General features: G+C 45.3%; 2 protein-coding genes across 11 annotated transcripts in view; one reads left to right on the top strand and one right to left on the bottom strand.

Annotated features, from left to right (window-relative positions):
* Positions 1-4,146, bottom strand: part of CCDC191 (coiled-coil domain containing 191) — a 20,292-nt gene extending 16,146 nt beyond the window's left edge. Inside the window, exons 1-4 of one of the 6 annotated variants that reach the window (XM_068959128.1) lie at positions 3,923-4,146; positions 3,468-3,506; positions 2,499-2,640; positions 138-269 (exon numbers count right to left, since the gene is read on the bottom strand). In XM_068959128.1, the coding sequence (XP_068815229.1) occupies positions 138-269; positions 2,499-2,640; positions 3,468-3,506; positions 3,923-3,991 (382 nt within the window). In that variant the 5' untranslated portion in view covers positions 3,992-4,146. Of the gene's footprint in view, positions 1-137; positions 270-1,054; positions 1,186-2,498; positions 3,780-3,922 lie in introns of those variants that run through there. The other 5 variants (XM_068959132.1, XM_068959129.1, XM_068959133.1 and 2 more) reach the window with 5 other exon arrangements.
* Positions 1-16,908, top strand: part of QTRT2 (queuine tRNA-ribosyltransferase accessory subunit 2) — a 27,818-nt gene extending 10,910 nt beyond the window's left edge. Inside the window, exons 1-8 of one of the 5 annotated variants that reach the window (XM_068959155.1) lie at positions 4,058-4,179; positions 5,091-5,146; positions 5,844-5,920; positions 8,656-8,865; positions 9,795-9,994; positions 12,734-12,885; positions 14,518-14,635; positions 15,565-16,908. In XM_068959155.1, the coding sequence (XP_068815256.1) occupies positions 4,076-4,179; positions 5,091-5,146; positions 5,844-5,920; positions 8,656-8,865; positions 9,795-9,994; positions 12,734-12,885; positions 14,518-14,635; positions 15,565-15,826 (1,179 nt within the window). In that variant the 5' untranslated portion in view covers positions 4,058-4,075 and the 3' untranslated portion in view covers positions 15,827-16,908. Of the gene's footprint in view, positions 1-4,057; positions 4,219-4,341; positions 4,505-4,539; positions 4,822-5,090; positions 5,147-5,843; positions 5,921-8,655; positions 8,866-9,794; positions 9,995-12,733; positions 12,886-14,517; positions 14,636-15,564 lie in introns of those variants that run through there. The other 4 variants (XM_068959190.1, XM_068959171.1, XM_068959181.1 and 1 more) reach the window with 4 other exon arrangements.

Raw genomic sequence — 16,908 nt, 5'->3', positions numbered from 1 at the left:
AATCTTGAGCCTACTGAGCCCACTGCCCTTGCTACAGAGTGACTCGCACCACTCAGTCTGACCAGTCATGAGGCCAGGCTCGCTCCCCCAGCGCATCCTCAGAAAATGAGCCACAAGTTGCTTTGTTGTGCTCTCACCATCAAACCGCTGGTACTTGAGAAAGGCTGCGGAAGGCTCCTCCAGGAGGACATAGCCAGCTTCCTCTTCTCCATCACTCATCAGCTCCTGTTGCAGTTTGGACTTTATCCAGCTACTGACCAGCTCTTGAGCTACCATGAGGAAAGAGACTGATGACTTTACTTGCTTTAAAAGTATATGGGTAAGTTTAAACTAGCAAGACTCTGTCTCTGTGGTAGTTAGATGACATGCTCAGAAGACTGTCTAAAATGACTGAAAGCTGATCTGCAACAGAAAACTGAATAGGGCTAACAATTCTGTTTTCATCTTCTTGATGTATTAATAAGAAAACAACAGGAAGAGAAGGTGGCAAACTTCTTCCCTGTCACATATGAAAAATGAGGTCTTCTCCACACTGTTTTTCCTACAACACTCTCCGGACATTTAGATCACTTCTGTGATTATAAGAACATTTATCAAGGAGACAGAATTCACATGAGGTAATTCGTAACTCAGATAGCTTTCAAAGGTTTGATTTTCCACTCACAGACACTCAAATGTTTTCCACATGTATGACCAAGGTTGCCATATGTTAAATACAACGAGAATCACTGTTTGGACGAATGTTTGCTTCACGAGTACGGTTTAAATTTTGCAAGTGCAACCACTCCAACAGCAACCAACAAGCCTAAAGTAAAGTTAGTCAAGTGGCAAGCTTAAGTAGGGACAAAATTAAGACTGTAAGTACAGGAATGCACCCAGGGTACATTTGCTACTCTCAGTGAACTCAAATGCCTGACAAACAATCTGGGTATAAACTCCTGCTGTGGATAAATGCAAAAATTCCTCTTTCAGAGCTGCTTCTCAAGAGCAAGGACAGCTGACATGGTGGCTGCCCCAAAAACAACCATCCGACCTCTCTGCATGGATGACCAACCTGTTCCTGAGGCAGAGCACAGGGCTGTAAACTGCAAGATGTTCCCATGAGAAGCTGGGCCAACCACGTGGCAAGGACAGGCAGAGGGTAGAGAACAGGGAGCTTGTCAGTCACTACAGCACAAGTAATCCCTGTAAAAGCACAGAGCCTTTAGACAGGAGGAACATCTGCTCCTGATCTCTAGTCCTACCACAAAATGAAGAGTTCCCAAAGTGTCTGGATATTTCTAAGGCAATAAAAGCAAAATGAACAATGGGGCTTTTAAAAGCCCCTTTAAAAAAGGGGGCATTTTTGGAGGGGAAAAAACAAACCAAAAAAAAAAATAAAACAACGTTTAGTGTCCTTCAAATCACTTTTGTTCTCCTTTATAATCTCTCAGGGCAGTTCAGGAACAGGGAAGTACCTCTGGTAAGAGAAAGAAGAAGGAAAAATAGCTTATCACTTGGGGGAGGGGGTTAATTTTTTGATTGGGGAACGTGAGCTCCTCATAACTGGAGTACATGAGTTCCAGTACTTCTGTCTTTGCCAAAACAATCCTGAGGGACTGGTAGCTGTAAAGGGGGAAACACTAGCACAGAAGGGCAAAAAGAAATAGAGAAACACAAGGAAAGCAAGCAACTTTTCTGCCAGCGCTAGAGAGCTGACTCCAATTGAGCCATACTGTATAATGCCCTCGGAGAGTGCAGTATAAGCAGGTGGGTGTATTCTGTGCTGTTAGGTGGATCTTAGATGATTACAAGTGAAAAAGCGGACTTCCTGTATTTGAATGGATGTTCTCGAAGAGTTCATCTCTTTCTGTAGGCTTATTTTTGAGTCTTAAAAGAACAGTTAATTCATAGTTTTTAAAGTCCTCTCTCTTATCAGTTCTTTACGCTGCAGATGTACTTCTAGCAGTGATGGGAGATCATTTATCTTTTGTTTATGTACCACAGTTTTATTTTTAGATTGCAGTAAAGTACTTGTGGCTGCAGACATTACAAAGGGCGTATTTGCTTAATTAGTGAGGAAAAATTTGTGTGGCAATTAAAGCAATAATACACAGTTATTCATAGATGTGAAAGTTACACAGGGCCACTCTATTTTCACATTCTGACCTGCTGTCAAAAATACGTCAAGCAATTTTATCCAGTTTACTGCAGCCCAGTAACTTGTATGTGACCTTACAGCTTATCTTCAAATGCAGTTTTTATCCCTGTCTTGACCTGAAATCTGCAGGAGACAGAGTTCATCCTTCTCTCTGGTAATCTAAAGAAAATCTACCTTGAACTCCAGCAATTGATTCTTCTTATTCCAGTTTCTGTTAGATGAAAGGCTCCAATCTACCTTACTATAAATGTTTTCTTTTGGTCTCAAGCTTTGTAATAGCCTGTTCAGACCAGAACCAGAAAGCTGGATCAAGAGCAGCTCCTTCAAGCACCTTGCAGCAAGCAGTATTCATGCTCACCTTCCTCATAGGCCTCATCATGATCTTGCAGCTGTTCCATGCTTTCCAGGTTCATCACAGGACCACAAAGCCCTTGTAGATAATTTGGCTTTCGAATAGAAAAAACTTCAGAGACAGCATATTCAGAGGCTTGATCCACTCTCTTTAATGTAAAGAAAGGAAAATATTTCTAAGAAGTAATGTATATTCATTTTCAAACTTCCTATATCCAGTTTTTTCCTTGAGAGAGATGAAACATCAATGGGAACATAACCCAAAACAGTATCGTTCTTTGGAAACATGTTTCTGCTATTACTCTTGATTGAGTGGAGAAATTTGACTTAGAAAGGTTTAAGTAGTAAGCATCCATTTGGCAATTAGTGCCAATCATAGCAACTGGAGAACAGGCTGGAAGAACACAAACGCTCAGCCCGCGCAGGCTGAGTAGAGATTTGCTGAGTTAGCCTCCAGCAGCCACCAACTCTGATGGCTGTGACAAAGTGCTGATATCAGCTATCTGGCCAGGGTGCAAACAAAGTCTGAATGATTTTTTTTGTCCGATATCCACCTCTCTGTGAGGTAAACAGTCCTGACTCATCAGATGTTTTCACATATAACACCCACAGCTCAGACAGGCTATACTTTTGCAGAACTTTTCCCTCACTGATTGGGGGAACAGGGGCAAGCTACTGCCAGAGAGGTCTAGGAGGGTGGGTGAGGAGGAGACATGCTCTTACCTGCCCCAGGACACAGGCTAGGTACCCAAGGAAGCATTACCAAGGGAAGTTCACAAGTGAATTCATTTCTCCTTGATTTCAGGTGATTATAGATGCAGGAGGACGTGCCTTTCAGGTAACTGTGTCATATCAATTATACACACATATACCCTGCAGCACTGTTCAACACAAGTTTTTATCTTTTACTCGTAAGTGACATGCGTAACAATAGAGTATCTTACTCTTGGGTAAAATGCTGTGAAAATTACATCACCTTGATCCAGTGCTCCACGTTGCCAGAGTCAGACTTTGGCTAGAAACAAGAAAGAAAGAAAAAAAAAAGAAGCGTTTCAAGGACCTGACTCCTTTCTGCACCGGCGTTTGACAGTACCAAGCTCCGAGCCATCGGTGCGTGTCCCTAGCCGTGACACCGGACGGCCCTTGTTTCAGGCGCTGGGCAAACCGGGGGACCCCGAGCACCCGCTCCGCCTCCGAGGCGCCGCCGGGCTCCCGCGGAGCCATTTCAGAGCCCCCGGGCGACCACGTAACCCGCAGGCCGCCGCCCGCCGCCATTTCCCGCCCGGCGCGGGCGCGCCCTCATTGGACAGCGCCGGGAGGGGCGCGCCTGCGTCACCCCCAGCGGCCGGGCCCGATTGGTCGGCGGCGGCCCGGGGTGACGGCCGCTCCCCCCTTCCTGCAGCGCCAACGGCCGCGCGGGGCCCCCGTTACCGTCGCTCCGGCCCCGGCCGTGAGGCGCCGCCAGCGGAACAGCTGCGGCCGGTGCCCCGGGAAGCCCATGGCCGCGCTCGGCACCGCCGAGAGCCGCCTCAGCGCGGCGCCGCCGCTGGGCCCACAGTGCGCCGCGCCGCGGGCAACTTCACCATGGCGACGCCGCCGCCGCTTCCTCCCCGCCGGGGGAGGGGGGGAAGCGGAAGCGGAAGGGAGCGTCCTTCCCCCCCGCCGCCGTCGCACGCCGATGATGTGGCGTGAGCTGATTGGGGCGGCCGCGGCGCGCGCGGCCGCCGGTACGGGCGGCGGGAAGGGCCGCGCGGCGCCGGCGGGGGGACGGCAGCGGGCCGGTGGCTCCCGGCGCGGCGGGCGGGCGATGAGGACGGAGCTGCGCGGGGCGGACGGCGCCGGCGGGGGGCGGCTGGGCGCGCTGGCGGGCCTAGGCCGGGGCGGCGCGGCGGCGCTGGCGCTGCCGGGCTGCCTGTTGTACACGCGCGGCGGCTCGGCGCCCCACCTCACCCGCGACACGCTGCGGGCCGTGCGCGGCGTGCCGGCCGTGGCGCAGCTCCCGCTGCCCGCGCTGTGAGTACCGCGGGGCCCGGGCAGCGCTCCGCGGCGGGGCGGGGCGGGGCGGCGGCAGGGCCTGGAGGGCTGGGCGGTCTCCGGGCGCCAGGCCCCGGAGTTAAGTGAGAGTTAAAGTTGTTAAAAATCCATCATGGGGAAACCGAAAGGAAAAGCTGAGGTCATAAAGCTTGTTGGAAGTGCCCCTCTCCCTGCTTTCCGCCTCGCCGGCCTCGTGCAGCCTTTGGGTGCTGCGCGTTGGCAATGTCATCCGGAGGGTCCCGCCGAGAAGTCGCAGTGAGACCTGAGGTTCTCCAGCAGGGCTCTGCCTAGTCAGCGTGGGTAAAAACTTGCTGTTTTGCTGCAGAGTGATTGGCATCCCAATTTGTAAGCTGTGATTTTTTTTTTTTTTTGAGCTCTGAGCCTTTGCTGTTACTTCTGGTAGTCCCTACCTCGCTGCCTGATAGTTAGATGATAACTCTTGGCACCTGACCCAATCCAAATTCAGACAACATGTAAATAGAGAAAGGGAAGCCGTAGTTATGCAAGCACCTGTGTTTCTTGACAGTTGTTTGCTTATTCAATGTGTTTCTGTATCTGAATGCAGGGCAGAACTTCATGAGGTCCTGGAAGAATATAAAGAAGGAGCTGCAAAATTTATAGGTAATATGTGTGTGTGTGTGTTTGCACGTGTTTCCAGGGAGATGCGCAGGGCACTCGAACTGTCAAGAAGCTTTCACTGGATTAGGATAGTTTATGTGTTCAGGATAATTTGAAAATCCCTTTTACTTGGAACTTCTCAAAGGCTTTAACAGTTGCAATGACGATTTGTGAAGGAAAGACTGTGTGGCATCAAGACATACTGTATGACATTTGAAACTTCTAATCTAAATAAATTTCTCATTTCTATAGCTGATAGGTTCTCTCACTGTATGATGGCCTTCCTTTAAAATCTTAGGCTTGAGATTTTTCCTCAGCTTAGACTGTCAAATGTCAGATTTCCCCAATGTAACAGCTGAGTGGTCAAGTGAATCAGCTATTGTGTCTGGCAAATTATACTAGGAGGAGTGTTAATCAAGAAGAAACATAACTAAAATCTCAAAGGACCTAGGTAGGTTGTAGAACCAAAGGATGTTATCTTATGGTGTGTCCCATTGCTGCCGTCTCTTCCTGGCAGTCAGTAAAGCAGGGGCAAAAGCCTGTTGCTGAGATCAAATGAGCTATATTTTTCTTTGTCAATCCTGCAGAGGAACACATGCTTACCTGTGGGATATCCTGTCTCCTCTTGTGTATTTACAAACCATATCTTTGGATTAGCTATGCTTTTGTTGACAAAGCTCTACTCTGTGTCTGTTCTCAGGTATGCCAGACACAGTGCTGTACTGCTCCCTCCAAGACCCAGTTGCTCTCTGTCCATCTGGCTACAACACTAACAAGGTACAGTCATTGTAAACACTTGAAAGAGGCCGCTTTAAGTTCCTAAAAGAAAACCAGCAGTCTGTCTCATCTGTGTGGATGTGCTGAGGCTGCCACAAGATGATGTTCGTGCATATAGAAAAATAACTCTCTGCACGAAGAGGAATGTGATTTACATGCTCATACCTCCAACCTGATGAAGCTGGACGCTTTCTTACTTGGCAGTCCGTTCTCTGGGTTCCTGAACAGTTAAGTGGCAATTCAGATAGGAATGAGAGCTCTAGGCTTTCATGTTGTTGTGGTTGATGTGGTAGTAAAAGGAACTGTGTATGTCTTGGTTTATGTGTTGACCAAGCTTATGGTGATTACACTAATAAGCCATAAACATGAAATCCTATGTGTGCATGTTTACAATCCACTAGATTGCAAAGGGGGAGAATATAACATTTCTACAGGAAAGTGGTTCCATGGTCCAGGAGTGGGTAGTCGTACAGGCCTTTGCCAATTCCATCCCACAGGCCTGTGCGTTCCCTGTGCAAGCTGTCACGTGCTGCCTGCCATGGCTGTAGCCTACAGGAGCTATTTCCAGCGCTGGCTGGGATGTGGGCAGTCCTGAGGCCTGTTTAGGTATGAGCACATCTGGTGAAGGGTCACTGACTAACGGAGGGTAGCTACCGCCAGGCTGGGTTTTGACAGTGTGTATTCTTTGCTGCTGGGAACTAGGCTGAGTCCTGCCCCTCTGAAGGGAAAGAATTACTTGCAGCTTGTTTCTCTGCTGTGCAGCTATGGGGTCAAAACAGTGAACTAAGCCTGGATGTTGCAGGCTTGACTCTGCTTTTTTTGAAGCTGATGGTGACTTTGGTCACCAAGTTGCAAGGCCAGTAAGTTGTCCTGCAACTGGATCTGTGCTGACATGTACTTAGGAAAGTTTGAAGGAAATGGGACAGAGAGCTCTGCTCTGTATGGCTGGATTTAAAAAACCATGGTATAAAGCTCTTTAGTTCTCCAAACTATCTAGGGCTTTAGTGGCATGGCTATTTTACTTATTGAAAGCAAATTTTTCCTCTGGAGAGCGGAATGTAGGTAATCCAGCTTCATTAGGCTTTGTGTCAGGGCTCTAATAGCTCTCACTTTTTCCCTTCCTACCTTCTCCAGCTGCTCCTTAGCACCCTCATCCCATAAGAGGCAGCAGAAACTGACTGAGCAGCATACTGCTGCAGAACAATGTATAGCTGCTACGTTTTTTTGGGTCTCTCTCCTTTGGAGCTGATACCTTTTATGGGAAACTTAAGGAAATAAAATTACTCTAAAGGCTTTTGTCTGTCTTTCTGTCTCTTTGTCTTACTCCAATGTAGTTAATTTTAAAGTAATCAGGAGAGATGGATGGACAGACACACAGTGTAATTTCACAGTCCTTTTGTTTTCTTTGGAGACCAGACGAAAAATAATTGCTCCATTCATATTTTTTGCACCAGCTGTTCAGATTCACTTTGTGAATTGTATGTACAAGAATGGTACTGTTTAATCTGGTCTCTGGTGTATATGAGGAGAATTAATTTAAACCCTCACCCTACAAAAAAGTCCCCACAACACTTGTCTTTCTAATAGTTGAAAACCTTTCTTGATTTTAAAAAATCACTAATGGAGTGGCAAAAAAAAAAAAAAAAGAGCTAACTTCTGCATGACACAAGCCCAGACTCTTGACCTGCTTGAATGCTCCTTTAAAAGTTCAGTGCCTCTATGTCACAAGATTAACAGTAATGCACCAGAAGAAAAGTAATTAGAGATTCCACAGAATAGGATGAAACACAGTAGCTTCTTGCATAGTTGCAGGGGCTGCAGTAATTGAATATAGGCGAATTCCAGGAAGTGAATTGAATAGTGACATTTGCTCGTCCGGAAGCGTTCACGTAACTTAACCACTCAGAACAGTTGCTTTTGTCTTGTTCTACAATCTTTTATGGGGGTAATGATGGAAGGTGGGACCCAAGTATGCACACAACATGGAAAGCCTGTGAGGAGACTTAATTTTATTACAGTCCTAAAGTACACCTGCCATTTCTTAGCTTGCTGGATTTTGAGGCTGTGTATTTCTCTTCCACATGGTATTTCAGTCCTTTCCTGGGTAATTGGATTTAGGATCTAAAATAAGACTGAGTTCTAAGATTAAATTGTGTAACATGTTTTTGTGTTTTTTCCCAGTGTGCCTGTGTGCTTTAAATGCACATACTTAAATATTCACATGGATTGTGAGAATTCACTGCTCGGAAGAGGAATTAGTTTCATTCCTTCTGGCATTTCTGTAGTGCGTACAGAAAATTATAAAGCTATATTTCGTATTGCAACTTTTGCAGCCGTTCATGGGGTGATAATACAAGTCTGAATGGAATGAAATCTTTATTGTTTTTTCAGTTTTGCTGCTAATTTGGGTGATGATAGGCCAGCTGCTCTATCTCAGACTCCCTAGCACCCCTAAGTAGTCACTGAGTGTAAAAGGGGAGATGCCCAATGGGAAAAAGGGAGAAGCAGATGTGTACGATGGTTTCATCAAAGAGCATTCCAGAAATCCTTGCTCAGCCACTAGTCGTCTTTCTTTTCTTGTGTCAACAGCAGCTGATGATCTGAGCCGTGCTCCTGGAGAGCTTACGCACAAAGTGTCATTCTAGCATCTGGTATTTTACCAGAACCCTCCTTTCCTTTGACTCTCAAAGTGTTAACCTTTGCCACAAACCTTCATCCCTGTTCTTCCTTTACAGACAGTGTCCCTGTGGGGGAATTCAGGGCGCATGGAAATGACAGCTTCCAAGTTCATGGACATACAGCGTGCCATCAAGCCAGACTGGTTTCAGTGTATCTCTGACGGAGACACCATTTCTGGGGAAGTCGGTCGGAAAAGGGCCAAGAAGTCCGTGGATAGGTCTCTTTCCTTCCTGGACGTTTGCCTTCAGCTGCTGGAGAAATCACCAGTAAGGTCCCAAAAATATCTATGGGAGCTGCAAATACAGCTGCTTTTTGGTCTGTGTTGCATCCTAGGCCAGTCCAAGGATGTGGTTTAGTAGGAAATCTTGTGATGCGTATCGGGGGATGTCCAGTTGATAGTCCTGGAGGAGGCGTGATCGGTAGCACAGTAGGGTTTTTTTTCTGCCACTCTCTTCTCTTGTAACTTGTCTCCTGCTCCAGGGCACCTGTCTCTACCAGTTGTGGGGAACTGTTTTTTATTTTATTCTGCTTTTGGACTCAAGTGGACATTTTTCACTTACCTTCATGCTATATGCCTGGCCAAAGCAGGATCTTGTCATTCAGATTGAAACAACTCGTGTTCTTGCCCCAGTTCTAACCCTTTAGAGCTTTGATTTGCTCCAAAGTCCCCCCAGCACCAGGTGAGGGAGGACTTACCAGGATTTGCCAGGATATTCCTTCATTCTTCCAGCAGGTCTGAGACATCCCTCTCTTCTAATGAAAGAGGACATATCTCGTTCTGTGGTGGCAAGGAGAGTGGGTGACAGCTGATGTTTGTATCCCTGATAAGCAATTCAGTGTGAGCTCTGGTGTCTGGCAGCCAGGGTAATAGAACCTGCTTTGCATTCTGCTCACGTGCCTTGTGTTCCTGTAGTGCTGAGGGGTGTCTACAAAAAGCAGCATACAAAGATGATCTGTAGTTACCACCTCCTGTAGGGAGGTGGAAAGAATAGCACAAAAATTCTCGGTGATTTAGTGTCAGTCAAGAGCAGAATCTGGTCTCTCTTAATCCCTGTGTTATGCCTGGACTTCACTGTGTTGTGTGGGGGCTCATCCCATTTGGGTGAAAAGGGTTTAAGTAGCAGGGCTGTGAAGAGATTTCTTGGATGTCTTTGGCAGAGCATTCTCTAACATTTGTATCTTTCTCCTGGACCAGGAACTGCAAGGAAGTGCAATGATTGGGGTGATTGAAGGTGGAGATATCTTGGAAGAGAGGCTCAGATCAGCCAGGGAGACTGCCAAGCGACCTGTGGGTGGCTTTCTGCTAGATGGGTTCCAGGGCCATGCCATGGCCAAGGAGACCAAGCTGAAGCTGATAGCTTCTGTCACAGCAGAGCTGCCAGAGGATAAACCAAGGTAAAGTTGTGTGGGTGACATCCCAAGAAGTCCGTCCATCCATCCTATTACGAGGAGAGTCTGCAGGCTGCTGTGCAATTGTCACTGTAGGAAATAGTCATTTTCTTGCACAGCACCGTGTGAGTGGCAGGCTACATATCCTCTACCACTTCAGGCTGCAGACCTCAACCCTCATTTCAATTTTTAGCTGTAACTGGCACTGAGCTCTGCTCACAACGTAACTTTGAGTTTTCCCCATGTTTGGAGAATAATCAAAATTTGAGTTCAAATCTTTATTTCCTTTAGGTAGGAAAGAGGCAGGATGTGTCTGGGCTGTTCACATTGGACCTTTGAGACTATGGTTTCCTGGAAGTTCAGCTGAAAAAAAAAATGCTATCACCTGATTCTACAGGAAACCTTTTATTTCCACAGAAAAACCATTATCATTCCAGCTCTCTGCAGTCTGAACTGAAGGAGAGCAGAGAGTGATGCTGACAGAACCAGCGAGTGCTTACCTGGTTACATGGCAGCCAGCTCTGATCTGGTACCTGAGGCACTGAGCCTGTGAACTTCCACAGTTAGTACAGCCTCACCCAAAATAACTGTATTCTTTGATTAGATTGGCATCATATGGGGTTTGTAGTATATTCTGCGTGGTGGTTTGTGCCCATCTGATCCATACCGGACTCTGTGCGGTAGGAACAACATCTTTGACCCTTATAAATGACTGACAGTAACAGAAGATTTCCAAAAAATATGTGCTAATGATTGCTAGCGGTTCAGAGGTGGGGGAATTTGTAGCTTTGGGTTGAGCTTCCTTGCTTTTTTGTGTTTTGGAATACTCTTACTGCTTCTGTTGCTGCTGCTCTTGGATGACAGGTGCTTTTTTTTTTTTTTCCCCCCCCCCCGTCATTTCCTGAAGAGACTGATTCAGGCTCGGTTGTCTTTCTGTAGCTGTGCTGCCCTCTGCTAGCTGAGCACTGCTCTGACTTAATGGTATTCAAAAGGAAATTAAATTCCAAAGCATGTGTCTGATGTTGTGGTTTGTTCATCCTTAGCAGTGCCTGAGGTTTGAATTTTCCTGAGAATTAGGAGGTTTGCTGTGTTGTTGCATCGTATCTGGCTGAGCTACTTAAAAAAGATCCCCTGGGAGCATTAAAGTCCAGTCTGCTCAGCTAACCTTCATGGCTACCAGTGCATCTGCCTCATCTATCAAATAGTTTGCTTATCTGGTTAAGACAAGTGTTCCTGACCTCTGTGTAAGAAGAAAGCTGGTTAGCCTTAGGGGGTCTTGTATATACCTTATGTGAATTTCAGACAATCCTGCTTTCGTAAATCGCCCTTGCCGTCTTGGCTGGAGAGCTGTTTTGCGGCTGTGTTCTACCCCAATATGGAAATCTTTAGAAGGCAAAAACTTAATGTGTTTCACCCAAGAAATGGCCGCTTTTTTGCGTGATGGTGAAATGATCTTACAAATCCTTTAGGGTCCTTTCAGGTCACTAAAGATGCTGAAGTGTTGTGGTAAAAATTATTTGCCTTTTCAATAGCAGCAAAACACTTGCAAGATCAAATCTTTGTGCTCACCTATACAAAGATAAGTTTTAGCCAGGGTTTTGATCACATATGCAGAGCTATTCTTTTAACTATTGAGTAGCATTTTGTTCCTGTTGCAGGAGCATGAAACATGAGAAACTCATGCTGTACATCTTCTCCTATCCATATTCTGTGCTCATCAGTTTAATTGGAGTACTTAGAAAAGTGACTAAAAATGGCAGCTTGTGACTTCATTTGTCAGCCCCTGTGTATTTTCCTAATTATCTGTTTAGATCATTGCCCTATATTAGGTTTTATTGCTTTCAGCACAGCCATGCACCTGCGGGGGAACGGGTGCTGCTGTATTCTCTTCTGCTTCACCCACCCTCAGGGAAGCTGCCAGCTAAATTTGGCTAACAGCAGGATCTCTGTTAAAAGACATTTGACTGATGGCAGTCCAGCTGGGCTCTTCCTGGCTTTGAATGCCATGCCCCAGAAGATGTTACAGCCTAGGCTATTGGGTAAATCATTTCTTTTGGAGAATTGGAGACATCCTTTGGAGAATAAAGGGCATCGATGAGGGTGAAAAGGTACATTTGAGCAGGTAGAATGGAGAGAGGAAGGAAGAAACGGAGCAAGGAAGTTTTTCCCTTTTCATAGGCATTTCTCGTTAGTGCATCCTCCTTCAGGCAGTCCTCCAAGTGCTGTACAATGTGGCTGTCACCTGAAGGACTTGTGTCTTTGACCAGCCATCTACTGCTGCTCCTGATCAAGTCTTTCGGACTGCCTTCTAATAGCTACCGAGCAAAGGAGTCCTTATGTCTGGAAACTGGTAGTGACCACAGGCACATACATAAATAAGGAAAATATCCGTTGTAAGGTGTAAGTGTTGAGTGAATCTTGAACTTAAATACATTTATGTGAGTGTAAAAGAAACTGAATCACTTCAAACATAGTGAACACAAAGAGGTTTTCCTCGGTAAATGAGGGAAAAGTGCTGTCTTCCAAATGGGAGACCGGGAAAAGCCAGTTGCTGTGTACTGGATAGGCTGAAGATGGAAATGGAAGGGCACGGTATTCTGAGCGATGACTGTTGTATCTACCTGCCCTCTGTTTAGCAGCTGCTGGGTTAAACTACATATGTTGGACATGTGTTTTTTTCCTTGAGATATTTGCTTGCTTCTACTCAGAATATTCTGGGTCTGTCTTTTTGTGCTTCTCTTACAGAATCATCCATGGTATAGGCAAACCAGATGAGGTGCTTGAGTGCATTGAAAGAGGAGTGGACATTTTTGAGAGCTTCTTTCCCTTTCAGGTGACAGAGCGAGGCTGTGCCTTATCTTTCAGCTATGACTACGATCCTGATCCTGAAGCAGCAGGTAAGCTTCTTGGTGGTCTTTCCAGTGGTCGTTATAGTCCTGACTGTGTCAGCCGGGATTGTGTCAAGCATAATTTATGCTCTTGAGGGATCTCCTGTAGTTGAGTTTTGTCCCTGAAGTAAATGCAGTGACCACTGGGAAAAAAATGGCATATCACTGTCAAGCGTTGTTTTTGAAGGCTGTGTATTTGGGAGTGAAATCTACTGAAGAGAACTTGAATTCAGTCTGGGATCTGAATTTCTGGTTAGCCACAGTATGCTTAAGTATTTCTGAAACGCTTGTTAAACAGAGGTCTTTATAGGTTTAACTGTATTTATCAACTCTCAGTAGGACTGTTTGTTTGACACCATTGGCAAATTTTCCGTTACCCTTAGCGGTGAAGGCTGTACCTATTTAAGTGGGGATTCTATGATAACTGGTCTCTAGAATTGTTTTGAGTCTGTGTTTCTTTGTTTTAATAATATATTTTTTGAAATTCCTTCTCCTTTCTAGCTTACCATATTTATAGATCCCATTTCTTTGGACAGCTTCCCTTGTGTCTGTCCTTGCGTTCATCAGTTAATATCAGAACAAAGATAAGGTGTTTATAACTCATTGTGCTATGAAATAGATGCTTAAATGGGCCTTGTCGAATATGTTTCAAGCAGTCATCTTTCTGTGGACTTAGTGAATGTTTTTAATACAGAAAAGCATTTTACATTTTTTTTTTCTCCTGAGTGGAGATGCCTAGTGGCTTTTCAGCCAGTGGCCCAAAAAGCCTAGTGGCTTTTCATGCTTGGATAAGTCAAAGCCAGCTGAATAGAATGAGATGTCCTGTTTCTTTTTTTTTTTTTTTTTTTTTTTAAAAAAAAAGAACCTTGTAGTCATCATTGTGCTTTACCTTGTCTCACCTTGTTCTTAAAACTGTAAGATTGTGGAGTAGGGACAATCTTTGTTCCGTGTCTGTATAACAGTCAGTAGACATGGATTGTGCAAACGGGAATAATATTGATGTTTCTGGAGGCATATCCTACTTAAGAATACGCCTGAAAAAATGCAAACCTGCAAAATTATGGAATGATTTTTTTAATTTACGGTAGACTGCTGAAAAGGCTGATGTGGAATCTACATCTCTATTTTCTGCAGCAATGCTACCAGCCTCTTGAATCCAGCTGTTCAGAAAGAAAAATCCAAATGTCAGCCTGATAACGGCATGGGAAGTAGAATGATTGAATACAGATGAGTTGCCTGTCTGTTCTAAGAAGTTCTCAATAAAATCAATTTGTTCAGGTGATTGCATTCCATTCAGCCTGAAGTTCAGGCTGGAAATATTTTTGACGTTTTATTAAGAATTCAGCTCAGCAGAGCAGCAAGAAGTTATTCTACTGTTTCAGTTCTACTCTTCATTAGGTTTAGTAGATCAGTTTCCACTTGTCTCTTTCCATTTTGATAATCTAAAGCTGTATTTGTCTCAGCTAACCTGTGATAATTTAGTAAAAACAGTTCATTTGTTTGGGATGGAGATGGAAACTTATGGCAAGAGATTTTATCCAGCAAGAGAGCAGGAGAAACATCTAAGTGTCAGGTTTCTAACTTTTCTCTTCCCTTGCTGCCTGTTGATAAAAGGCTGTTCCCTTTTTTATTTTTAAACAGTTTTAAAACAAAATGCAGTCCAGGACGCAGAGAAAAACAATGCTGAAAAAGACCAGGATGAAATCTCCAGAGTTGACCCAGAAATAACACCATTTGAGATATTTCTGAAGGACAAAAGGTATGTGAATCTCCGAGGAGGAGATCTGCAGCTATATTACTAAATACGATGCTTTTGTCCTCTGTATTCGATTGCATGTGGCCAGTAGCTGGATGGGAGACTCAAAAGACATAAAAGCGTTGAAGAAAATACTTCTGGACATTGAATGGAAAGTGCTGGGCAAGTGTTCTAGCTTGATAGCAGGCAATAATGTATGAATGAAAGCACCATCATTTGCCTGGCCTAAAGCCAGGGATTTTCTGACCGCTTTTGCAGCAGAAGTACTACGGCCATAGCTGTGTTCCAGGTGAAAGACAGACGTCTTAGCAAGGGCTGTCTGAGGATCGTTTTGTTCTTTCGCGTCTAACTTGAGTCATCTTGAGACACTGGATCTTTTTAAGCAATTGTGGAGGACACTTTCTGACTCAATTTGGGCACAAGCGGAGTGAGGCACCTGCAGTTTCTAGATACTTGACAAAAACCTGGGCCCGCTTTACTGCTTGTCTCTCTGTGAGAACAGTGTGGTTCATGGTAGAGAGGAATACTACATACAGAAGCAAGTTGTTCTATGAAAAGCAGAATCAGTAAATCCTTGTTTCTGATGGCTTCTTCTTCTATAGACTCGGTGATATCTCGTGAGGTGAGTCTCGTGCTGCAGCTTTTCTGTCAGGGAAGGCACGGATAAGGCTCCTCTTCTTTGTTAGCTGTGTTGTTATCCCCTGACTTGTGTGTGGCCTCTTGTCCCCATAGTGAGGCTGTGCATGCTATTTGAGTCCTTAATGTCAGTGGTGCTGGGGTTGGATATCAACACATCCTACAGCAATGGGACTCAAGCCTTCAGGACTTTGGGGCTCAGGTCCCCCAAAGGCTACCTAGTAACTGTGGGTGTTCTTTATTGCTTGAATGTGTTTTCTTACCTTTGATGTTATCCAATGCTACTTCCTCCTTAGGTACCAGGATGATTTTGGTCCCTTGCTGGAAGGATGCACCTGTTACTGTTGTCAGAGGCATACTCGAGCCTATGTCCATCACCTCCTTGTGACCAACGAGTTGTTAGCTGGTGTCCTGCTCATGACGCACAACTTTCAGCACTACTTCAGCTTCTTCAGCGCCATCCGAGATGCCCTAAGAGACAATAAACTGGATCAGCTGAAAAAGCTAATCTTCAGGCAGGCGCTCCAGGGCCCAGCAAATGCAAAGCCAGGCCAGTGAGTTCAGAGAAGGAGGAGAGAGGGAGAACCTGCCAAGGGGGAAGTGTTGCAGGTTTCATCCTTATGCAGCGGGGCTATGAAAACTGAACTGCCAGCAGGGTCACCTGGGCCTGTTAGGCAGTTAAAGGCCGCCCTCTGCGGAGGGAACGGAGATCTTATTCAAGCGTCCCTTTCAATTAATTGGCTTGGTACGTTCTGGGGATACGGAGGAGCCTAAACAGCTCATAAGACCGGTATAGATAGCTTTATTTTCAGTTACTCACTGGTGGATTTTTGTGTGGAAGAACAAAATGAACAGAATGAACCAAGCTGAACTTGGGTTTGGGGAGGAACTAGGGCATATACTTCAAATGAATCCAGCTGCCTGACAGGAAGCTCAGCAGCTGTCTGGGACTCTCGTTCCAGCCTCAAAGGATTTTACGGGTTACTTCTTTCAGAAAATTCCAGTGGCGTTGCTCTCCCCATCATGCAGCTCCTTCATGAGAGATCCTGCCTCAGTCTAACAGGCTTCTCCTTGTGGCCAATGCTAGCATCGACATCCCTGAAGAGAAACGCGTGGAAGTGCTGTTGTGTTCAGAGGCACATAGGACTGTATGTGTACTTCTCTGTCATGCTGCATGCAGTGCAGAATGTTCTCTGGGACAGGCGAAGGCCCTCCAGCTCAGCCTGGCCTTTCCTTAGGGAGTCCTAGCCTGTGGCATTAGAGCCAGAAAGAAGAGAAAGTGTTTGATCCGTGTCCTGCTCTACGATTATTTTTTTTTTTTTGACTCTGCCTTTCCACCTTTATGGACTAAGATTTCCTCCCACACTAGTGCGTGGTTGATAACTAACGTAACGTTCTTTCCAACTGCCTTGCACTGGTCTAGCAGATCTAGCAGACCACACAAACGTTCATGTGAGACAGAGCTGTGGAAATCATAGGAAAAGGCATTTGGAAAAAAATTTTTGTGCCTCCTTATTTTAAAATATTACTTGATTATGTCACATTCCTTTTATCCAGTTGTTTTATGCCCCTTTCATTGGAATCATGGGTTTATTCATCTTATTACAAAGCAACAATAAAAATTTTTCCTATTCATTAAA

The sequence above is a fragment of the Struthio camelus genome, chromosome 1 (assembly GCF_040807025.1).
Source record: "Struthio camelus isolate bStrCam1 chromosome 1, bStrCam1.hap1, whole genome shotgun sequence".
Taxonomy (NCBI): domain Eukaryota; kingdom Metazoa; phylum Chordata; class Aves; order Struthioniformes; family Struthionidae; genus Struthio; species Struthio camelus.
This window is presented reverse-complemented; position numbering and strand designations above follow the sequence as displayed.